Raw genomic sequence first — 27,067 nt, 5'->3', positions numbered from 1 at the left:
CCATCGTTTGCATATCTTTTTTTCTAGGGGGGTAACAATGCAAACATTATTGGTACACTGGGAACAAATTAAACCGTAAGAACATTACAAGGGGCTTAAGTAAATAACTATTAATTTTATTAAATTAGACTTATTTTTCAGACTGAGTATGTTAATATTGTTTCATCGTGGAAACAAGGAAAACTCTTGTATATTTTGTGACATATCACTGAGTAGAGCTAGAAATACCTTTTCACGTACATAAAAACTGTCTTCATTCATAGCCCCTATACATCACTCTACAAACTTTAAGTCCAACTATTCTGAAATGGATCAGGAGATAGGAACATTTTCCAGTGATCATTACTTATTATCAAGGGTGTTTATTATGTTATTTAAAAAGAACATGCTTATGACATACCTGTTAGTCAATAGGAAATCGCGTGCGAAGCCTCTGGTAACTGCTAGTTAATATTTCCTATGTCCTGTATAGTTCAATAATAGATGCAGCGCTTAAGTAAAAAATATAATTGAATTAGTTTTTATAATAACATTTGGCTGTAAATATAAAACTAATTTTGTAGGCAGTTTTTTTCTTTGTTTATTTTGAATCCTTACTTACGATCCTTCCTTTAAAAGTTTCTACACTTTGTAATCTTAACACGTGAGTGGGTTAAGTGTGTGCTGTGTCGTTCTGCAGGCATACATCGTCTGTGTTACTTGTGTTTTTAAATGAAACTTTTGTAATTAATTTATAATTTTAATTCGTGTCGGAGTTTCTACTGACTTTTTAAATTTCAATACTTGATGACATTTTGACGTTGAAACCACGGTTTTTACGATTAGTGACTGACGAAAAATCAGGTAAGTTAACTTACTAACCCACAAATGAATAATATGACGATACTTATGTTCATTTTGTTGCTTATACTACTCATATTGAAGATAAACGAATGCGCCTTATGTCAGACTACTATAATAATAATAGAAAGCGCAATGAGTGAACATATCAGATCTTCCATTGCCGAACATTGTTTCAACAAGCAAACACCCACTGATTCCAAACGACTCTCGAATGTGAAGGAGTAACAAGACGAGAACCATTACTGTAATAAACATATTTTGTCAGTTGTAAAAATAGTTTTTCAGAACAATGTATGGGATAATACATACATAATATAAATGACGGAAAGCAATCATCTCTAGACAGAGATAACACACACCGGAACACTTCGATAATACTTAGCTCTATAATTGGTAACGTTTGGATATTGTAGTTATCTACACTGTTTTGCTATTTTTCTGTTTCACATTATCTCTGACAGTTTGTTATGGGCGTGTTACAATGTTCCTCTCACTGTTTTGATATGAGTGTATTACAATTTATATATGATTGTTGTGTTGTGGTTCTGTTACAGTTTTTCTCTAATTACTCTGGAGCGGTTGCGTCGGGTTCAATTTCTGCGTAATCTTGACCACAGATGACTGTTCTGCTATTGTCGCTTTCCATAATCAATATGAATTTTGCCTTGCTACGTTATTTCTGAATATTTACTTTTAAATGCTCAGCAATTCGTCTTGACCAACAGTTCGGGGCATTGTGGTTTACAGCTTGGAATGTGGCCTTCTCTGGAACGTTCTAAATTTGCTGCGTCGGGATACATCTTAACTAGATTAATGCATAGGAGTCATACAGGGCAAGATATTAACATAATTGCAAAGTATTGATTATTTATATTATTACCTGTTATACAGAAATTCGTCTTGACTAGTTCCATGGGCATACAAAAAAATAAAACATTAATTTACCATAACAGTTTATTACTTGATGAAAACAAACAAATGAAAATTCAAAAATTTAAACCTAAGTTTAATTCACCAAATTATTATATCGCTTTTTTTGTAAAACTTATAACATTCTAAGCAGCAAATTATTTTTCAAAATAGGCTCTTAAAAGAATTTCTAATTTTTAAATTATGGTATACCACATGCCTGATAATACCTTCTGTGATTCAATGCCCATAAGAGCCGGCTCCATTTTTACGTTTGCTCTTTACAACAAGTACAATGTGATGTTGAAAGTATAAATTTTTGTTGTCTCTTTTTAAATACTGAACTTGTGCAAGAATTTACGAGTAAAAGTTTTAACTATATTTTGCTACTGTTTAAATATTAAATACTTATTACAAAACTAAAAAAAGATTTGTAAACTTGTACCGTACCTTTAAATTTGACAATTTACAACTCTGCGACCTGAAAACAAAGATGAAGGTGGTTTGTCCTGCAACACATTTCTTGCAGGACGAACAAGACAGTTTTAGTACAGACGGCTCTTAAGAGCCCGTATTGCTGAGTGCTTCTGCTTATCTTCCGAAGATTATTAATGAGGGTCTTACGGTGAAAGCTGTGTTTAATCTGCTTAACTGCATCTATTTACAACATGAATGTATTGGTTATTACATGTAATACATTTTTAAACCAATATATTTATATTATTTTCAAAGAGAAAGTATGCCGGTATTTAGATTGCGATTTTAATAACAATTATTGATCTTAACAACATTGAATAACAACAAAAAAGCACAAATTTGGTGTTATAGGACTAGATTACAAAGAAAACGGCCTAAATGTATAGAAAATGAAATAAACAAATAAGGTTAATATCAACAATTCAAGATGAAATAGCTCGCTCTTGCAGTATGACTACTTCTCCATTGACTGGGGATGATAAAGATTGGATAATCCATATCAGACGTCCAAATGTTCAACGATCCAAGCCATGTGATGGGCTACGCGAGTGTATACACTAGGAAACCCTGGGAGTGCACACATGTAGCCATAGGAGACGATCCCCATGAGAAACATGTTGCCGGTAGTATTGACAGATCTGCTCAGCGTCTTCGGGAACATTAGAGGTCCTCCAGAGTCACCCTGCGGGCATATTGGCATCATTAGATCTTTCTAGCACTCTATAAGTGAACAGGAACATAACTAGGATTTTAGTTTAGGGGGGAGGGGGGAAATAATACTAGGGTCAAAACGTTGTGTACTACTAAGAATAAAGAAAACATATGAATAATTATTAACATATATTCGAACGATTTTAGTTGTGTCTGACTAAAAAGACAAATTACACAAAAATTCGGGGGGGGGGGGGGGAGGAGATTATCTCGGTTAGATTCCTGCAGCTAAATCTATAGTACGAAACAAGTATTGCTGCAGACTTATGAAGGAATTAAGTCAGAAAACATTGAGTACCCCGGCTTATCATTCATAATATGATCTATTTCGAGTAATTGAATGGTGCCACTGAAGCATTGCATTATACAGTAAAAAGTGAAAAATGAACGGTTTAAATTAATGATTGGGTGATCCAATTCGTTTTTATTATTTAGAAATAACTTAATACTAATAAAGGATTACTAACATGAATACATTGTAAAAGTTTGTAACATGGTAAATGTTTACATTCAAACAATATTTCTAACTTGTATTTTTCTCAGGTCAGACCAAAAAAATTTTGATAACTGATTTTAACAACACCTGTTCGTACAGATATTTTGGTTAAGGTCCCTAATGATTGTTACTTAAAAGTATCAAACTCGTAGGCCTACACCCACATCTCATGTATCAAGGGTAGTTGTTTTGCAAAAATTTGACATTGTATGAAAATCATAATATTATTACTCGTATTAAAAAAAAAAAACCATTCATGTTAATTTGAAACATTTCAAAATAATGATTATTCCAGAATGCTAACTATATAGTGGAAGTATGGTCATGGAAATTCATTCACCCATTTCAAATAAAAAATGCTATATGAAATCTACTAGATTTATTCTGATTGTGGTGAATGGAGCTTTTGTACCCTTAGTTGATTTGTGGACATATCAGTCTCTATATCACGGAGCAACGCTAATGAATACTCTCATTGTAAGTTTTGGCTATTGTAAATAAACTGATTAGTAATTGCGAGAACTATGGCTGTTATAGCAGACTAATTCCCCCCAATATATATTTTGCTCTTGAATATTACAAAACAAATATATTAATGCTCACTGCATCCTGTTGTACCTAACTTTCTAATCTAAAGTGGAAAATACGACCTAATAATAAAGAATAAAGTATTTAAATCAATGACAAATAATTTATTAGCACAGTTTAAAATCAGATTTAGTCTAAACAATAATACAACGTTCTCAGCATGGTATCAACAATAATGGTATCAGTAGTTTTCCACATATATTGAAACATGAACACCAATCATGGATATTTTCATGCCTTTCATGATAAGAGGTGTTCCTGTATTACAGCCGACATTTAATAGATATAATATAACACTTTCTCGTCACTTTTTGGAAACGGAAAACTTTACTCGTATATTGTCAAAAATATAACCTATACCCCTCTCAACATAAAAATCTACGGATCTGTCGTTATATAACATGCGTTTTTCATTAAAAAATGTCAGATTAAGATTTGAAAGGCCTATATATATATATATATATAGGCCTACATAAATGGGGATTCTTCCCAGTTAAAGAAAAATATTCTCAGAACTGTCAATTTAATAAATGCTACTCAAAAAGAATAAATCATAAATATTTGTAGAGAGGCATTACTTGACTACTATTGTGTCCTCTTTACAGACTTGTGTACATATGTATGTATGTGTATATATGTATAAATACCTGACAGGTATCGCTCGTGGGCGAGTACGCGCAAATTACGCTATCATCAATCTGAACATCGGTCAATTTTGTCGTTACGTTGGTCCTGCACTCGTCCAGGTCCTGGATTGTGAGCTCTGCCTCTAGCAGCCGCGTGTCTGTTCTGACTGTAGGATACAGAGGAATCATTAGTCAATGAGATTACAGTATTTTAAAAGAGGCAAAACAACTCAAATGGAAAAGGTTTTTTTGTAACTTAACAAATGTTGTTTATAAACACTCATTGTTGACGTTGGATCGGATAGCAGTACGTCAGACGTTTGCCATCGTTAAGCGTTACCGCAAACTAGAACACTAAGTTTCGAGAAGCAACTGTTTATCTCTTCATATGTCTTATTCTTATTGGTATCTATCTCATTATGGCACAAACCTAAAATTGCACGTAAGTTAAAAAATCAACAAAAGCAGAGATATGAAGATACCAAAGCCGTAGTTTACTACATAAAAGTCAAATTTTTCATTAATTTGTTGGCTTATTTGTCTTTGCACATTGGTAAATTAATACTAGGTAATATAGTTGTCACTCTTTCTCGTCTTATTAAAAAAATAATTAATGTAAAAAGTCATTAAATTTTTAAATAATGTTATAAGTTATATCAATAATAGCCTGTCTTGCGTTGTGTATGCTTAGGACAAGAAGATGGGGAAAACCTTCATTGGTATTAATCATCCAGTTGACCTGCATGAAAAACTGTATGCAATTTAAATTTTCTTCAGTACATGTTCACTATGCTATGGACAGCTATATCTGGGCCCCATAAATATGATGTTATTCACTTGATCCTCTTCCAGTGTTAAATATTGTGTTAAAAACAGTAAACTAATAGGATACGTGTGTCGTCTAGTTTTAAAATCGAATAAATAAATTGTTATACATTTTACTAGACACAAAAACAAATTAAATTAATTATTTGTGGTAGCATAAAAACATCTTTTTTCCTACACGCTTATATAGGTAGGACGCAGGATTCGGCTATATTTAAATTATTTAAGTGTAACACTTACCAAATGCTTTTAATTTTCGATATACCTGGTTTTGTAACAACGCATTGTGATCTTTCTGGTTTTGCAACAAAACCTTTTGATCTTTCTGAATTTTTAACAAAGCCTTGCTATAAATAAGTTTTTTTTTTCATCAAAGCTAAACGTACCTCACTTTCAAATTTATTGTGCCCTTTTATACGAACGAAAAGAATATTTTTGCACAACCTTTGATAGATTATTGTAGGACTAGTAATGAGCTAATCCGACTTTGCTAGGAACTAAAAAATAATACGGTAAATATATATTTACCAAGCAAATTATAGTATTTTATGTAATAGAAATTAAAAAAAAACCTATAACATTGATTCAAATTTGATAGTAATTTCTACTTACAATCTAGATTACACGATTAAAGTTCTTTGAATAAATATATCAAGTTTATCGGAGGCTTCTTTCCATTTGTAGTTATTTCCTAATAATCGAGTTATGGTCAATTGAAACGCTAAATACCAAGATATATCTGCTTTAGAAACGTATATCTATAACCATTTGTGTTTTAAACCAACACCAACTTTTTCCTCAAACTAAATTAAGGAAATGTACCAAGTTTTACATATTTTAGTCTTTAATCATGTAGATGCCACAAAGCACAAAATAACATAACCTTAAAATTGTAAAAGCGATTTATGTGGCTTCTTCTTGGTGCAAAGGAAAATTACCTTAAAATTGTTTACATTTATACTATTATTTTGGTAGGAATTGTTATTGCATTAATCTATATACTCGTATATTGCAAACTGCAATGTCAGCACTTACAAATAGCAGAATGTATGACATTACTATTGCTAACTAACAGTATAGTGGTTTCTTTGTAAAATTCAAACGTTTGAAGCAAAGTCATTAGAGTATTTGCAAAAATTTCCCTGAAAAGAATTGAAAACCCTCTGGTTGTACTGAATAACAGATAGTTAACTGATGTTTTTAAAAAATCGTTCAATAACTCTCCAACTGTTGCGATCGAATTAAAAGAAAATTATAGAATTTGGCTCCTTTTTAATTTTAAAGACACCGTTAGAAGAAATCAATGTGTTTAGCAGACATTTTAAAACGTTTGTTAATACCAACAAAACTATCGCTTAGAAAAGGAGGCATCCTATTTGAAGATCAGGAACTTAAAATGTACGTTCCTGATAAATGATAAGGATTTTGGAGCCTTGAAGGTAGAGAGAAAATAGTTTTCAATGAGTAAAAGTGAAGAGAAATAAAGTTATTTCCAAAATGACAAAATCTGTTTTTCATTAAAACATTTGTTACCAAAAAATTCAAATAAAGCATGAAATCGTAAAATAAACGTAAACCATAAACCATAAAGCTACATGAAACATAACAGATGTATATACATAGGTCAAGTAAACACTTCTTTAAATTTGAAACTTTCTTTGAATTTACGAAAGCATTAATATTTTTAGTGGGTGGCAAAGCATTGTACCTCTTTGGCGAATGTAACTAAAACCCTTTTCCCCCGTCTCTAGATTTGTCTTTGGCAGGTGCAATAGGCTGTCCTATTGGGTACTGCGCACATTAATTGCATGCCTAAACACCAGCTTTTTCTTGAGGTTTGCAGGTTTTCCCGTGTGAAGAATGTTATGTATCAGATTGACGGTTTGTAAATCGGAGAAAGCCATGATTGAGAAAACTTAAGCGTTTAATCTGTACTCGCTGTTGTGGTCAAATTTCTTCAGATTGTAAACGAATCTTAACGCTCTATTCTGCAGCCGGGTAAGGATCATCAAATTTTCCTGAATCAGACAACAAGCAAAAGCTGGAAGAAATGTATAGCAGGAAATTTGGTTAAACGAACGATTTTCACCTTGGAAGTTCTGGCAAAATTGTGTTCAATCTGTAAAGGGCCTTTAATCGGATTATAACGGTTTTACATATAGCTTTAACATGTTGAAAAAATATAGTCTGGAGACAATAGTGACACCGAGAATATACTTGACCACTCAAAGGTAACCTGTCTACAAGCAATAAAGGGACATTTATTAGAGTTCAATAGTAGATGGTCACCCAACCATTTATTTACACACTCCCAATCAGTATTAATATGACGAACAACTTTAGCTGTTGTTAAGGGTTTAAAAGAAATCAACAGCTGTGAATCCTTTGCATAAGAATGCTAAGAACAGTGACGAAAATGATCCTTCAAGTCTGCTGTGTATATGAAAATGTATGTATTGAATCAGTTAAGCTCAGCGATACAGATTCCTAAAGAATATAACAACCCTTATGTTGTTCTTATTTAGCACTTATTAAGTAACATTAATTAAAGTAAACATTTCACAACGTTTGGTTCGGCATTATTGACCAGTGAACCGAAAGTCAGTTGTTCAGTGATATGATGTCTTCAGTATGTTAAAGTGGATTTATTTACGTAGGATAAGATCGACTTGGACTGTATACAATACTAACTATTAATGACTATAATACAATGTACTCACATGCAGTGTTGTTTACCGATACTCCCCAACCGGCAGCCACGGGGGCAAAGTCGACAAACATGTTTGTCCTGAACTCTGGCGGGGGCAGACATATGGGTCTGATGAGATCTAAAACACACACTAGGAGATCAGAGGAATTTATATATACCTTTGCAGCAGTGGATATGCTACACTTGTATACTTCACAAAAGCTAATTCTCTTTACAAGGTACATCACTTTTCACGTAAAATGCTGAGGTAGCGTGCGATATTTATAATCTATAACTAAGTTTGTTCTCAAGATGTCCTGCGAGCACATACGCAGACAGACGTAGAAATTGACGTACTGTACAAATACAGCAAAGAAATTGACGAAAAATACGCTCAGCTAAATTCCATGATCGAACATGCTCCATGATAAAAATACTTGCCTAAGTAGAAATGAAGTTTCATGCAAAATGAAAAGTCTGCGGATTAAGTCTTTCTATATATATGTTACCACGTAATACATTCATATATTGTCCATTAAGTTAGGTATCATTGCAATGTTAAGTAACGCAGTTTATGGTGAGCAGATGGTACTAAAACGGAAGAGTGCGCTGAAATAAAATCTTATCACTAACCTTGAACTACTCTGCACTTTATTATTACTCGTTTTAATCTACGTGAAGAAATATTACACATGTTAAAATCACATATGATTTGTACGCAGTTTCCTTAAAAATTTATTATTCTGCTCTTTCCTCATCATTATCCATAGATAAACGTAAGATATTCGCTAACGCTCAGCCAAATCCCATTAAGTGACATGCACCGCGATTGAAATTAGTGTTGTTCATATAGAAATGAGGCTTCATGCAACATTTAAAGCTTCGAGAAAAGAATCGTTTTCGAGATATCATGCGAAAAGTCATACAGAAAGACGGATAGACAGACAGACATAATGAACATTTCCAGCTTCCTAAGTAATAGACTTCGCTAAAGCTCAGCAATCTTTAATCTTGTTTAAAAAATAAGATTACGAATATTATGGATGTTGATAAAGTGATTTTGTGAGTTATACAGGTGTCATTTGAGTCATTTATATATTTTCAAAATTGGTTGCAAATATTCAAATCATAAATAAATCCGTGTTTTAAGTTACTGGATATTAGAGGTAATATCAAACTTTGACTCTCTTTAAGTGGTCAATGCGTGTTACGTAACTATCACATTTTGTTAAACTATACTCAATTAGGATGTATAACGCGTTATCACGTAGACAGATATAAGGGACCTTTTCTTTCTGCTACTGCACGAATTCCCGATACAACAGAATAGATGAGGAACCACCATAACCTTGAATTATCACAACCATCATAATCCTGAATAATACCAACGACCTTCAACTGGGCTTCAATTTCTGGATTAGGCAATCACTTCAGGTTAGGTGTTTAGCGGAATCTCTCGCACCGTTATTGAGAAAATCAGATTTCTGTCTTTGTGTGTTTCTTCTGAGTTATTTAGCTTCCGAATGCGTTAACTCAGAGAGTTAAAGTACTGTTTGATAGTCCATCTCCACTACATCTATATATAAAATGTAAAAGCTCAACATCTATTCATTAGGAGTCGTTCTTAGGATAGGATGTTGTCCGGTGTGGGTCGAACGAAAGCTACATCCCACTGACTCGATGTCTGACGTGTCATGCGTTCATACTTGCATTGTATGGATATATATATATATAATATATATACAGTTTATAGAAAAAATTAAATAAGGCTATTGCCATTATACAAATTTAATTAATGAAAACAAAATTCGTTTAACAAGTATTTGGTCTTCCGATCATATGTTAGTTTAGTTATTTAAAAACGCATATGTGACAGATACAGCCAAATACAATATAATTAAATCGTAAAAAGCTACGATTTAATTATTTAAAAGTAGGGGCTCTGTGGGGTGTAATGGTAGCACATTCACCCGGCAAGTGAGAGATCCGGGTTCGAGTCCCGGCGGAGCAAGTAATTTTTGTGATTCAATGTTTATTGAAAAAATTATATATATATATATATATATATATATATATATATATATAAATTCCCTGAATAACTATTAAAACATGTAAATGTTGAGTTTAGCTCAAGTTTTATTAGTGCAGCGACTGAGATCTGAACTTCCAGGAGTCAAGTCTGTGACAGCGTCAGATTTCAGACGCTGGAAAGTGAACTGGAGCTAAACTTAACATTCTCATTGATTCAACCCTTCTCACCATAGCTACGTTATGTGTAGGATATAAATATTTTCTGCGGACACATAAAACTTGATTTATTTTTCACAAAAAATGGATCTATAGGTACAAAGATTGTTTTATATTTAGTACGTACTCAACAAAATGAAAATAGTGACTGGTACTCTTAATTTGATTTATTTTTAAGTTAAAGATTTCCATCTGCTATGAGTAAACAGGACGACGCCGTACGTTAGGAAATATATTTTTATATTAGACATAAACATCCTTAATCTATTATTTATTAGTGAAGCCTCTTATTTTTAATACGATAGATCGATAGAAACTCAAGCGTCAGAGGTAAGGATCAAAATCAGGTCAGATAATTGATGCTTCACAGCAGGTTGTAATATTACTAGATAATAGTAGGCCTAAATATCTCACTTAAAAGAGCGAACGCAGCATATGAAACTGTCACACTGTGGCCGTTTACTGATTGGTTCCGTATGTTAAAGTTAATTAGGTTACATCACACTTCATTCCAATACACATATTCTTTTAGCACTCTCTCACTATCGGTACACGAATAACATGTATCCATGCATATGTACCATAACAATCTATAAAGATTGAGAAATCCGTTAATGAACTACGAATTCAATACAGAAGAAGGAAGAAGGTGTACAATTATAATTGAAACCTTGAGCGAGAGCCAGAAAAACAATTTTTATGACTCATTTTCAAATAAACAATCACACAAGAGTAATTAGGATCCGTAGTTAAAATGTTAACCATACTCGTCTGTTTTGAAGTGTATTACCTGTAAATTGAACCTTTCCCTTAATCTTGATGATTGCCACATCATTCACTTTCTTTTTATTGTCGTAGTGCTCGTGTATGGTGAAGGACTCTACTCCGAAATCCAAGGGGTATGCACCGTCATATATCGTATCATTCATGTCCAGGTCTCCGAGTCGCACCTCATATCTGAACAGAAAGAACTATATGAGGCGGTGAAAGGAAAAGTGGTGTTACTCATAATGTGCATACTCATAATCTCCATATTATAATCCATCAGAAGCAACTGTACGTCATTAACTTTTCTCATTTGTTAACAGAGAACAGCGCGAATGTGAAAGTCAAACAAATCTCTGCTTATTAGGGATAATTGTGGTGCAAGTCAGACTTTACACAAAAATCCCTAATTCCTAGTTGTACAGTATTTCACAGTTGTGATTCCTCAATAAAATGAACGAAGACAGTTTAAGTGGTGTGAGTGATGAGTCCAATATATTTTTGCTTACTCAGTAGGCGACTTGGTACTTTCTTATTCTGAACTATAAAAAAATACTGCTAATTTAAATTTGTTTTTGATTAAACTCAAACTTAAATTGAAAATATTACATTTATTGCAGGTACATTCAGCGTATTGAATAACTGTTTGAAGAATGGCTTTATCATCCCCTTGCACAAGTCCAAGGACATTAACAATGTACGGAACTACCGGCCAATTACCATCCTTCCAGTGATTGGCAAAGCTATTCGAAGGCCTTGTGGTTGATAGGCTTAGTCGCTTCATATCGAGATCAATCCACCCCCGCACAGCATGGTTTTATGCGTGGTAAAATCCACAGTAACCAATTTTCTACTCTTCCAAGAGCATGTGCTTGGTTCCTTTCGCAAGAATAAGCAAATGGATACCGTGTACATTGACATGGCAAAGGCGTTTGATAGGGTTGACTACTCTATTCTTGCATCAAAAGTTGAGGGGCTACGGAGTTGCCATCCCCTTATTGTCTTGGATCTCCAGCTATCTCCGGGATCGTGATCTTTGTGTTAAAATTGGTTCCTCCACATCTACCAGATTCTCGCCATCTGCTTCAGGAGTGCCTCAGGGCTCGTTGTTGGGCCCCTGCCTCTTCAATGTCTTCGTTAACGATCTCATGGAGGTGGTCGATGTCAACGCCCTGCTATTGCGGATGATCTTAAGCTCTTCATGGAAATTTCTCCCCACAAGACTCTTTAAAACTACCAAAGTAGCTTGATTTGCAGTGGAGGAATGGTGCAAAAGCAATTAATATGTCTGTGAACCCCGGCAAATGCTCTGTTGTTACCTTTCATAGAATCAAATCACCGATTCTGTACTCTTACTTTTATATCCAATTTCCGAAATTCCAAGACTTTTGAACGTAACAGATTTGGGCGTGTGTTTTTCTAGTGACATGGGATTTACTGAGCATTTGAATATTATTTGTAGTAAGGCTAACAAGATGTTGGGCTTTATATCTCGATTCTCTAGAGGCATCAATAATCCTTCTGCCCTACGTTTTCTCTCTATTGTTCGTTGGTAAGACAACTCTTGGAGTATGCCAGTCCTGTGTGGTCTCCTTATACAGTTGGTGCCAGGACTAGACTTGAGGCCCTCCAGCGACGCTTCATTCGTCTGGTCGGTGTGAGGATTGGCTACAAACTATCCTGGATGTTCCCGTGGAAGCATTAACTGCAGAACTTAATATTCCAACTCTCACTGTCTTTGCGCCGTGATGTAGCAGATGTACTCATGTTGTGGAAGTTAGTTGGCGCCCATGTGCAGTGCCCAGATCTTCTCGCTGAAATTGGTATCAGGATCCCTGTAAACACCAGATCTAGCGGGCTTTTCAGCCGCAAAGTACCACTCCACTCACGAACTACGACTTCAACACAGTCCACTGGCAAGATTTGTTCGCCTGGGGAATCGTGTTGCATCAGAGTGCGATTTTTTCGCTGATGGCCTACATCAAATCAGAAAGCGGGCCACTTATGTTTTGTCTCAACACACTTAAAATCCCTTGTAACTTTAAGACTGTTTAATTTTTTAGCTTTTGCTATTTTGTATTTTTTATTATGTTTCTGCTCTACTGCAAGGTACATTTAATTTAATTTCGACTTTTTGCAATCATTGGTGTATTTATAATTATTTTGGGTTGTTGTTAGTTACGTGTACTTGTTGTTGTTATACTATTCTATTTTATACATTGTTGTTAATTCTATTGTTACGTTGGTCTATTTCATTAATATATATTGTTGATTTTTAATATTATATTAGTGTTATAACTAAACTTTCTTGCTGTGATGGACAGTTATTGGGACTTGGAATCGATCATTGTCATATTGTGTTGTGTTCTGCCATTACTATTATTATTATATACTTATGCTATTATTATTATTATTATTATGCTATTATTATTATAACTTTGTATTATTTTATACTAGTTGTACTTTTTACTGCACTATATACACTGTACTGCCATCTTATTGCATATTGTATGTAAATTGGCTGCTTGCCGTTAATAATAAATAAATAAATAAATAAATAAACTGTTTCTTAAACTTAATTATGAAATTATTCGACAGTGGCTCCAAAGGTTATAACACCTTGCACTATGGTGGATCCAATACACGATGCTTACCTATCGAACTATGCTATTGGTGAGTGTTTTAAAGATATGCCTATGAAAACCCTATTATACAGCAAGAAACTAAGTATGACTACTAATTAAAGAAATTAGGCAAATCAGAATTGTCAAATAGCACAATAAACCAAATCCAAGTAAACTACAAAACTCTTTCATTTCGTTGCAGAGCTTTCGTCAGTTGTTTGGATACTAGTTAGTACACTGTTGGAACCCCAGTGTGTAAACGCATTTACTTCTTCCTTTAACTTTGTGTCCTCTCTAAAAGGACCGTTCCTGGCATGAATTGAATTTAGCAATACTAGCGCTTCAACTCTATAAATATTTTTTTGCTACAGATCATCAAAATTTATAGATTTTTAAATTTGGAGCAATTACTTGTGATCAAGTTACAATCGTGCTGTGCTACCTGACTATAAAGTTGTTTGATTACCAGGGCACTGGCACAAGTCATTGCAGTCCTGTTCAGAATCGTTGGCAAAAGTTCAATAAGTATAAGCTTCTTAGTTTTAATCTCCTTAGAATGAGACATCTATCCGGCTTTGAAGCCACACTTCAACACAAGACACAGTAGAATACACAAGACAGAGTAAGCGTGACAGATAACACATTCGTTAAGCCTTAAAAAGCGTAAAGAAATAAATAGTACATGGTATATTGTGGAATTAAAAAATTGCAAAAAAATAATTAACTTTCCTTGTCAATTTACTTTTCCTTACATAAAGCTTTAAAGCTTGTATAATAAGAAAGGTAGCTCTAAAAGGTTAATGTGTGGTATTAATTATAAAATCGTTATCAAAATTGAAACTGAAAGTAAAATGGATATGTTTAGATGTACTATTAACTTGTGTAAACAATTTCTGAAACGACTTTACATTGCATTATTAGTAGGATCGTAAAGAAGGTAGTTCTCACATTATACTTATTAACCAACCAGTAGTTCATCGCTGCTATCAATCGTGTTTTTCTATTAATTGTTTTAAGAATCAGCAAAGTGCAACCTCTAGGGTTTATTTCGACTCCAAAAGTATAAAAACATTAACAATTTTTCAGCATTGGAAGTTCAGCAGTCCACAAAATCCGACTGAAAAACGATCAGGTCTTCTCGTAAAACTAAATATCTTTACTCTGAGTGCCTGAGGTGAGTATGAGAACTTACACATTGTACCCGTCCAATATGGGAGAATAGCCACAGTGGGCGGCGGTTACAACATGCTGGTTGGTCACCAGACTCCCACCGCACCCCCACATTGTCCTCCTGCCGGATTGACGCCGGTATCCAACAAGAGCCATCCACGGGTACGCCCCTGAACAAGACTTTTTGTGTGATAATTTTAATATAGTAAATACTTATTTTTAATATTATCAGCAATTTATTGAGAGAAAGTAACATTTTATGAATAGTTTTTAGTTTTCAGCCCACTTAAATATATTTAAAAACTTTTGAATATGATTTTTTGTTAATTGAATTTAGTTCGTTTATTTTATTAAAGCGTACTTTATTGCGCACGTAACACAGTACGTGGTTTAACAGTATTTGTTTTAATTTAAAAATGCCTTTAAGTTTTGAAGAATATTACTAAGAAGTTATAGAATACCATGTCAGAATTGTCGATGGAAAATAGTAATTTCTTTGTGAAAATAAAACAAAAGAAGTTAATAAATATTACTACAGTTCAGTAACAAAAATATTAATTTTAGATATTTTAAAACATTGAAAATGCATTATATTTTAATAAACGTTATCACAAGTATGTAGCTTGCTTTTGTTAACAATATTAATCAGTGCTCCTTTGCGCTTTTAGTATCCTTCAGGATCCAGTTACTAATAATTTTCGTTCCCGATATTAGTAACTGACCCACACACTAAAACTGGCCACAGTTAAAAAATGATTTCCTGGACATTTCATTAATAAATAACTTTTATTAACCTAGTTTAGCTGGTTTCCCGTTGATTATTCTGGTGCCGATGTCTATACGGCTCAAACCACAGACGTCCAGTAGCGGAAGTTTTCGGAGTTTCGACGCCCCTTCAATCATCCTTGCTCCTAAAAATAAGAATATTAAGTATTAAAATGTATAAAAACAACAAGTTATTGAAATATGAATCACCTAAAGAGATTTCTATAGACTGAAAGAAATGTAACGATCTGACAGTAACAATAAGTATTTTTATCATCATTATGTGTTAAGACATTATAAATTTCGCTATATCTTCCATGTTACATAATTTGTTTGGACTAATTCAGCCAAGTTTCCTCTGTAACCTTCCGAATAATTATTCATACGAAATTTATATTTAATCCCAATATAACACTGATGGAACTGGAATTGAAGCAATATTGTTGAAATTTTTTCGGTCTAGAAGTCGGTTTGGATCCGCCAATATTATTAACTTGTAGATAGCATATTCTTTTTCTTGACTTAGCAAGTTATAAAGGAACATAGTATTTGTCTGTTCATAAAGTTTTCCTCGTATTTTTAGGAAAATATGAGGTTTTAAATCCATTGGGCGTGATAATGAGGTGTATCATTAAATTCTCAATTTGTCCTGTGATCTTGAATTCTGTACGAGACCGGTTTGTGGCAACCTGTTCATGATTACGAGTCAAGGACAGGAGCATCTGACGCAAAACGAAAACATAGGTCGCGGATGCAGCAGCTTTATTTGTATAACAATTAAATGTATAACTATAGATATTTTTTCATCCATCAACACGATACTGCAATTAGTCATCCAGTATAAATGGTGAATTATCATAATTGCTCAAAAAAATACATGTGGATTTACTACCACTTATAGTATTTAACAGAAAGAGACCTTGAAAAAATATCTCAAAAAACCTACAAAACATAAATTTGACTTCACTAATTTTCTCCTCGTCCATTCTGATAGAGTATTATTAATTCTAATGACATTTGGTTGGGTAGCATGCGTCGTAGAGGAGTGTGCATGCAACTAAACTCATATACGACGCATGTCTTCAGGAAGGAGTTCCTCTTCACCCTTATCATACCCTCGTGTCTAGGACCTCTTAATGCTGTATTTTGTAATGGTGTGTTCAGTTACGCTGTACTTGAGAATTAAACAACGAAATCCACAAATTTAGTATGCTGTCTTAACTATAACGTTATCAGATTTCAAATGTTCAATTACTAAATTTATCAAGGTGTAAAACATCTAAAGTTTCTTTGGAGACTCTATTACATACAAGGGTTTATAGACAATCGCAGCCAGAAAATTTAACGAAAGTATAATTTTCCGACTGAAGTAAATCGATTGAAAATTTACATCCCAAAATTAATTTATATTGGGGTTTCAATAATAAATAATTGGAACTACAGTATGATATCCACTAAGATATCAATTTGAACTACTGCATAACTTCCTATTACTAGATACACATGGTTTGGTTGGACAACTCTTGACGTGATTCACCTAGAGAGGGTAACCCGTAATGACAAGGAACTCAGCGCTCATAAACAATCAGATCCCGTATCTAGTGAACTTAGATTGTATTCAGTTAGTATTTCGGTTCGTCGCCTCTTTTATATACCGTTCAGACTTTAATACATCACCCCTCTTTAGCATCAACACCACCAAAAACTGCTGTTGCCCTTCAACAACATCCTTTGTGCTACACATAACCCGAGGCCATCTTGTACCATGATGGCTTATTTGATAATACCGCCATGATTTTGATGGCAACAAGTGGAAACCACACAGGATATCGATATCTTGCGTTCCTCGTTTGGTTTACGCCTAAAACGACAGACCCCTTAACCGCTCTATCTGTTAGGGTGTTAGGGTGTATCTGTTAGGGGGGAGGGGTAACAAATGAATTACGAGTATAACTTTAGACTAAACAGAACATAGGTAATAATTAGATTTTCACTCTTATAATCATAGTCAGTGAACTTCAGCCTACATATTTAACACAACTATATATAAAAGTATACTTACTGTCATACTGGCATTTGCAGGTCAGAGACAATAGCAATAAAATAAGTAAACTGTAGTAAAACATCTTCTTCTCCTATTGAGGGTGAGCGGGAGGATTTTCGTTTTGTTGTTTCGGCTCCTCTGTAACGAAAATAGTACTCTGTTAGTTATATATAATTCCGAATATTGTTATAAATTTGATTAATATGTTTATCTGTTACTAAAGTGATATAAACACTAATAATAATAATAATAATGAAAACCAATAATTGGAATTTCTATAATTAACTCTATGCATAGAGCTTTTAATCTCAAGATCGAGAGGGTTCCTGGTTATTAATGTCAAAATTAAATCTAAATTTAGTTGTGTATACTTTGCATATATCATATAAGGACCATAAACTGAATATGACCCTGAGCTCCTTATTGTAATTAATTATAATTATAGAAAGCAACAGCTCTACACATCGATGCACACTTGTGCTATCGACGATCTTTTTAGTTTGGATTATTAGATCTTTACTAGTTTAGATTATGCCATGTCTTTGCCATAAAACTGCTTGGCATTTAAAACCCTGCAGTGCAACAGAGACGCCAAAGGCAGTTCCTTCTTAAATGGCACAGCAATGCCATAGTTTGAAATGTGTTTGAATGAAATGTCATTGAAAGGTGGTCTCGTCTTCGGATCCATTTGAGACTAGATGAATATTTAAGTTTAAAGACAGCATTTCGGGGCCTGGAAGTCGATGAGCGAAACAGTTTCTATGAACACTAAGATGTTTGGAATTTGTATGTAAGATTTCAGTAGTTGTCATTGACTCATATCCATATGCACTCTGAATGCCTTGCTATTTCTTACTGACCATATTTAATTTAATATGGTGAAGCCATACAATTAAAACTAAATATAATTACATTACTAATTAATCAATTGTTAAAATAAGTTCATGTAAAATATTAACCCAATAGTATGTAGTAGTTTTTGGCGGGATTAAAATACAAATGTTCAACCTTGAAGGTGTATTATTTAGGTTTAGGATGATTTCTTAATATGGCATCTTTGTCTGATGGGTATTTTCATATTCCTTGATCCTTTGGAATTATAATAATTAACTGATCTGTTTTGTACCGCTCATTATTATAACTGTCCCTGATAGCTTCCTCGACACTCAGTACACTACACTTGTGTTTGTTACATTACATTGTATGCCATTGGCAATGGAAATCTAATTAATTATTATCTTAGATTATTATTATAACTGTCTCTGATAGCTTCCTCACACTCAGTGCACTACACTTGTGTTTGTTACATTACATTGTATGCCATTGGCAATGGAAATCTAATTAATTATTATCTTAGATTATTATAACTGTCTCTGATAGCTTCCTCGACACTCAGTACACTACACTTGTGTTTGTTACATTACATTGTATGCCATTGGCAATGGAAATCTAATTAATTGTTATCTTAGATTATTATAACTGTCTCTGATAGCTTCCTCGACACTCAGTGCACTACACTTGTGTTTGTTACATTACATTGTATGCCATTGGCAATGGAAATCTAATTAATTGTTATCTTAGATTATTATAACTGTCTCTGATAGCTTCCTCCACACTCAGTACACTACACTTGTGTTTGTTACATTACATTGTATGCCATTGGCAATGGAAATCTAATTAATTGTTATCTTACATTATTATAACTGTCTCTGATAGCTTCCTCGACACTCAGTACACTACACTTGTGTTTGTTACATTACATTGTATGCCATTGGCAATGGAAAATCTAATTAATTGTTATCTTAGATTATTATAACTGTCTCTGATAGCTTCCTCGACACTCAGTGCACTACACTTGTGTTTGTTACATTACATTGTATGCCATTGGCAATGGAAATCTAATTAATTGTTATCTTAGATTATTATAACTGTCTCTGATAGCTTCCTCCACACTCAGTACACTACACTTGTGTTTGTTACATTACATTGTATGCCATTGGCAATGGAAATCTAATTAATTGTTATCTTACATTATTATAACTGTCTCTGATAGCTTCCTCGACACTCAGTACACTACACTTGTGTTTGTTACATTACATTGTATGGCATTGGCAATGGAAATCTAATTCATTGTTATCTTAGATTATCTTGGAGGCTAAATGTATTCTGACCTCAATGTTTTCTTCATAAAAATTAAAAAAATCGTCGCTCACCAAAAATAAGGAAGCTTATTTCTACTATATTATATTCAAAGATTAGTAGATTTCCCATTATGTTTGCTTTTCTAGCAATGCTTTCTTATTCAAATGCACTACATGGGTCGGATTTATCACTGGCGCGATATGTAGTAAAAGTGAGTTACTACATATATATATATAATATATATATATATATATATATATATATATATATATATATATATATTCATTTCACTTCGGTTGTATAATGCAGAATTGCTCTATTATAACAAATTAGACTTCTTAGTTTAAATTTCCTTTAATATTTCGGCTTTGCCGTTTTCAAAAAGGTATAATAAAAGGTATAATAAAAAGTATAAAACAAAAATAACACAGCAACAAAATTTACACAAGTAAATAAATAAACATTTGCATAAATAAATAAATAAACAGGAATTTTTGAACATGTGATTAACACCAAAGAGAAATATCATGAACAGAGAAAGAATTTAGAAAAATAATTTAGAAAAAATTATAATAACAAAAACAATTGATCATTTCATCTTTTATTCAGACCAAAGGGTACTTTTGATTTTAATATTAACTGATGTGCCTGTTCTAAATTTTCTAAGTAAATTTTGTTTCCATCTTCTGGTACTTTGCAAATACCTTTCAATGAATAACATTGTTCAAAATTTTGTTTGTGGCCTAATGCGTGTTGTGAAACCAATTTTTCATCCTGTTTTTTAGACGAACAACGATGATTATTCATTCTTATGTGCAATGGATTGGTTGTCAATCCAACATAATCCATTGCACAATTTTTACATGTTAATTGATAAATTACATTTTTGCTTTTGCAATTAATTTCTCCTCTAATAGGGTAAATTTTCTTTGTTTTACTACTGGTAAAAAAATTTGACGATTTTATAATTTTGCAAGTATTACATCGTTTGTCTTTACAGGGTTGACACTTAAAACTTTTCTTCTTTTCTGAATTTTGAATGTCAGTAGGTGGCAATTTGGGCCGTACCAGAAGATTTTTCAGGTTGGTATTTCTACGAAACACTAGCCTGGGTGGTTTTGAAAATAAGTTTTTAGTAATTGGTGAAGATTCAAGAATTTTGTGTGCCGTTCTTAGAATATTGTTTGTTTTATATAAACCAGGAAAATATTTTGTTATAAATTTTACATCATCATTATTTTGGATTTTATGAACATTAGGGTGTTTAATTTGATTATTTATAAATTTTGAAGGATATTTTCTTTTGACAAATGCATTTCCAAGTTTTTCTAGATAATTTTGATAATCTGCACTATCAGTACATAATTTTTTGGCCCTAGCTGATAAACCCTTTGGTACTGATTTTTTGACATGTACAGGATGGCAGCTGTTGAAATGTAGATAATCCATTGTGTTACTTTCTTTAATATGAATTTTTGTTTTGAGAGAAATCCAGATTTAATAAAAACATCTACATCCAAGAATGTTATGATTTCTTTAGAAAATTTCCAGGTAAATTTCAAAATAGAGAATTTGTTCAGATTTTCCAAAAATTCTTTTAAATGTTCAAAGCTATTATTCCAGATCATAAAAATATCGTCAATGAATCTCAACCATACAAGAGGTTTGTAGGATTGAGAATTCAAAAAATCTTCTTCTAATTTTGCCATAAATAGATTAGCATACGCAGGTGCCATCCTGGTGCCCATAGCTGTTCCATTAATTTGGAGGTAATTTTTTATCTTGAAATTTGTTATATTATATATATATATATATATATATATATATATATACATTAAATTCTATAAATGGCAATAGCCTTATTTAATTTCAATAAACATTGAATCACAAAAAGTACTTGCTCCGCCGAGAGTCGAACCCGGATCTCTCACTTGCCGGGTGAATGTGCTACCATTACACACACACACACACACACACACACACACACACACACACACACACACACACACACACATGTATATCTACAAGCGATGAGCTTTTCATAGTTGTCTCAATTACTCAGAACTAATTATAGATAAAATTCATTCTATATACTTTGAATTACATTTGTACATTTCAAAAAATACATATATCGATTAAGTTTCATATTTTAATTTACATTACATTTGAGTAGAACAAATTTGTTTATATTTAGTATTATAATATTTAAGCCAATTTCCATCAAATGTTTTATAGTGTACCAAGGAGTACATAATTACAGAATAATTTAAATTTAAATTAATATTAGAATAGTTCAGCTGATACAAATAATTATGTTTGCTTTATATTTCTTGACTGTATACGTTATTATATTTTGTATCCTTTTTGACAACGACCATTTTGTCGAAATATTAAAGGATTGTGAAGAATTTTTTTTCTTTCTTTTATGATATAAATATTACAGTTAATTATAAGACAATGATACAGAAGTTCAAGGATGTTGGAATAAGAAATAGATTGTTAAAGGTATTTTCAAATTACTTTGAAGATAGAATACTATCAGTAGTCATTGGACAGTACATTAGTGGTAGTTATACTCAAAATAGTGGTTTTATACAGGGAAGCATAATATCATCATGAAAATAACTATGGCAAATTAATACCCGAATTTAGAATACCGAACCCAATAAATTCGTCACCTCTGAACAAAAATCAGAGAACTATTTTATTTCTACATACATAAAGGACGAGTTTTCCAGTTTAGTAAAATAATTTTTTTTAATAGTAAAAAGAAAGTCATACCAGCAACCCAAAAATTCAGAATATCATCAGGCAGCGCCCACACGAACAGGTACCTCCACCACCCGCTCTCAATTTTCCTATTCATTTCACAACGATAATATTCAAGAAGAAACAGAATGCAAGGCATAAAAATATCTTTCGGCTCAGGTTTATTACTCATCTCATTAGTTTCCCATTATTTTGGACATATCATACAATTAAACAACCCAACACTGATAACCTCATAGGCAACTTTCTCTTTCAAAGTACAGACAGGCAAAGGTTACTCACAATGGTTTTGAGACCGAATTTCCACTCTATCAAATATTAAATGTTAAATTTTACCTTCATTTTTTTATCTTACTTTTCTAACAATAAGAATTTCTGTATTTTTTTATTGTAAGAAGGAATATGTGTAATATCTTAAAATTATTTTAAATTTTTCATTATTATAAGAATTATTCATTTCTGAATAAATGTAATTAACATTATGTACATGTATTTATGCAAAAAATATTCATCTAAAGTATGTTTAATATAATAAACAAACGTGTTTTTAAATCAGATTTTCCCCCACGATTAGAAATACCAGAGGGTTAGATATACTTATACGTATGTATGTAAATGTAATAAATGCACTTTTTTATTACGAGTAACCATGATGGCAGCCTCAGGAGGATTCAAATCTGGCTAGTTTATACCTTCTTGATGAACTTACTCTGGTACCACAAACAACGATGTGTCACTTGATTCCTGACAACCTTATGTATGTTCAGGAGCGGCACATCACTAACCACAAATCTAGAGATTCTGGGGTGCAGGGGTTGATCGAGAGGTCCAGTCTACTGCGGGAGAAGACTGTTGAAATGGTTGGGGCTCCCAAGTGTTAAGGGCTTTTGCTTGCATACATATAAGGGCTTAAGTGCGTGCCGCCCCCCGCCTGATTTGATTGGAGAGACTGGTTCAGGGCTGGCTTCCCCCTTTCTCGAAAAGACGACCGAGATTAATGCCCGAAAAGTCCTTCCTCATTGATCTCGAGAGGAGACGCTCCTTTCCCTCAACCTTACACATATAGAATATCCTTTCATTATGGAAGCAGCGCAAACTTCCTTCTAGGACTGAATGCAATTTATAAGCGTCTTGTCCTATGAGAATAACTATGATAGGAAGCCGTGATGAATAAATCGTGGAATAAACAAATATATAATCAAACTTGAATACATTTGACATCAATTGACATTTAAAAATGTGACATAGGAACACAAGTAATGAGGTTACTTTGATTGATTGATCGGTAAGAGTGTCCTTTTGTTTTGTTGGGTCGTTCAGCACTCCATTGTATGAGTTAGTTTGTATTTAGACAGATAGAGTTCGTTGATGGTGCATGTATCTCCTTGGTATTTGGCTGAGCGTTAATAGAGAGAGTAATATTTCGAAAATAAAATGAATTACAGAATTGAAATTCTGGATACAGCTTCGAAGCCTGTAATGCAACATTATGTTTTGGCTTAACTTATATTTATTCCAGCTTTGCTTTGATATAGGAAATCGAGTTATAATGCTATAACTAAGGCTTCTATGTTACATTATCCTGAGATTGTTAAGTGTAATACTTAACGAGTGCTTTGTAGTGTTTTGTAATTAGTCCAAGTTTCTTTGAATACAAACTATTGAGTTTTTCTATTATAATTAAGGCTTTTATATTATATTAGCTTGACTGTGTATTGTTGGCCTAGCATTGCTTAGTGTAATATTTGAAGAGCTTCCATAATGACTTTGATAAAAAGCGTAATATTTGTACTTTATGGATGCCTCGTTATGAACCTACATGTTTTGGTTTTAAAATTTACGTTAAATAATTTTTTAGTTACTCTTGCGGTCATTATTGTTTAAATTAAGTTCTTTAAATTATGCTTTACTAAGTTTTCTTGAAGCAGTTATATAATACAGTAATTTAACTAATGCGAAATAAACATTATTTACATCAAAATAATTAAAACTTCAATTACGAAATATAATAATAGTATCTTATTTTTATTAGTCGTAAATGCCTTATTCTGTCTTTATTTGTAAGTTAAATAATGTAAAGGTAACCTGAAATCTACATTAACTTGCCTCATTCTCATAATACAATGTCGTGCAAGCAGACTTGTTATATACTTATTTCTAAACATCTCGATCCCAACCTTCTCTAATTTTCAACTTTATTGTATCCAAGACTAAACAGGAGAAATTAGGCCGTTGACTTGACGAGGATTAAAACATAACGATAAGATCGAGGAAACGAGAATATACTACCCGGGATCAGCAGAGGAGCGATCAGGGTTGTCCCTTACTTATGGGATACATTTATATTTCAAATATTTTTTACGCCGATGTACTATTTAAGTTTCTTGTAAGTAACAATTTAAACAATAGATTCTAGTAAACAATAGTAAAAAAATATATATATATTTGTCAATATCAAGTTCTCCCGACATCTCAATTATTTTTAGCACAAAACTATGGTCAATAAGGGATTATTTTATATAAAAAGGGAAATTCCAAGTTTAAACCTAATTAAAAACACATGCAGAGTTACTATATATTTACGTTTTTATTAGCCATATATGGTATTTTAATCAGACCTATATGTAGCCTATATTTCTACAAATTATTGACCTTTATAGAAAATACTTTCTCTATAAATATAAATACAAGCACACGATCATAATATACACATATAAAAGTAAAATATTTATTTTTTTATAAAGATTAACTTAGAATAAATTACGATCATCGGATTAAACTTCAACAAGAGTAAACAATTTAGGTAGGAACATATTGGTCTCATAAATAGAAAAAAACATAAAATATAAATCTAATTATATTGACATAAAACAAATCAGTAGACCTAACGAAATTACACCGAACATAAATTCACGTCATTTAGAAAAATGATTTAGACTAACCAAACACAAATTATTTCAAAGAAAGGAATGCACTTGACCTGAGTAATAAATTGATGCTGCACCGTTTACATCTGCTCCGCCGGGTGGTCGTATTGACTGTGGGTTTGAGAGGTTTAGCTGATAAGAAATAACAACACGATCACTACACACATGCGGACAAGCAGATACACAGACAGACAATGTATTTCAACAGGTCGTGCTCCTCGATTTCTATTCCGAATCCCCCTCCTAGCTCCTTGCATTACGTGTAGAATGGAAACCCCTTCGTTCAGGGAATTTTTGACTTCTTCTGCGATAAGATAAGATTTGTTTACCCGACTGAATTTTTATCTACTGAATTATGAGAATTGCCTATTTCCACTCTGAACGGGTTCAACTCGATTATCTTAATAGCGCTGAACGTTAACTTTTTAATTTTAATTTTGTTAAGTTACACTTTTTAGCACGTTCACTCCCGGAGATTACACAAGCTGGGGCTCTGCTGCAGAGGTTAAATACTAACTTTAAGGGGGTTCGGTAGGTTAAAAATTAAAAAATTATACATTTTTTTTATTTCAACTTATTTTTCTGTGTTGTTTTCTGAACATTTTGACATAAAAATTATTTAATTCTGACAATGGGAAGTATTTAAAAAAATAATATAACATATTGTCTGCACAGCTGCAATTTTTACCAGAATTGTATCTATGGTAACGACAATACTATTATTTATTTGTTATAATAACTAGCATCCAGAAATAGTTGTTTTTCTTTCAATGGTTGGCTAACCTGAAGTATTGTGCCAATAAACAGCAGACAAGAGAAGTAAGAAAACATTGTTTGTTTACGTTCATGAGTTTATTCTTTATTGTGAAAACTCAAAAGTAAATACACATTACAATTATTTTTCTAAAGTGTTGTGTCTAGTGTTTTAGAAGAATATATTATTCAAAATGCCTAGGAGTACTAGTGTTTTCAAGAAAAGGAAACGAGTATTTTGTAAGAAGACAGTAGAAACTGAAATTAGGCATAGTCCTAATGCTGATGTTTTGGAAGATATGACTAGTCTAGATTAGTGCTTCAACCAGTTAGTGCTTCAAAAGCAAAACTAGGAAATATTTCCAATAACTACCAATCTATTGTTGATGGTGAGCCTAGTCTAGCCTATGAAATAGTTGATTTGAATAGTTTGTTGAAAATAATTTCTAATATAGCAGTTTGTAAACATTGCCATGAAGCAATTGATTTCAAAGTCGGTAGGCGTGTTGGACTTTTCTTTTCAGGTGATTTTACATGTTCAGGTTGTAGTACAAAGACATTAGCTTCATATGAAAATTGCTGTACTTTACCTGATAACCCATCACACAATAAAATGTATGACCTAAATGTTAGGTTAGTGTACGGTATGCGTACTATTGGAAGGGGCCAGGTCGCTTGTGAAACTCTTTGCGGCGTG

General features: G+C 32.8%; 1 protein-coding gene across 1 annotated transcript; it reads right to left on the bottom strand.

Annotated features, from left to right (window-relative positions):
- Positions 1–1,783: 1,783 nt before the first annotated feature.
- LOC124352727 (venom protease-like) lies at positions 1,784–25,830 on the bottom strand. The gene is made up of 8 exons (XM_046802358.1): positions 25,671–25,830; positions 17,798–17,917; positions 15,765–15,881; positions 14,993–15,140; positions 11,202–11,368; positions 8,196–8,303; positions 4,672–4,817; positions 1,784–2,911 (listed from the first exon to the last, which is right to left on the bottom strand). Exons 2-8 carry the CDS (start codon positions 17,859–17,861, stop codon positions 2,729–2,731), a joined length of 933 nt encoding a protein of 310 aa, XP_046658314.1. The 5' UTR covers positions 17,862–17,917; positions 25,671–25,830; the 3' UTR covers positions 1,784–2,728.
- Between the last annotated feature and the right edge of the window lie 1,237 nt (positions 25,831–27,067).

The sequence above is a fragment of the Homalodisca vitripennis genome, chromosome 1, assembly GCF_021130785.1.
Source record: "Homalodisca vitripennis isolate AUS2020 chromosome 1, UT_GWSS_2.1, whole genome shotgun sequence".
Taxonomy (NCBI): Eukaryota; Metazoa; Arthropoda; class Insecta; order Hemiptera; family Cicadellidae; genus Homalodisca; species Homalodisca vitripennis.
This window is presented reverse-complemented; position numbering and strand designations above follow the sequence as displayed.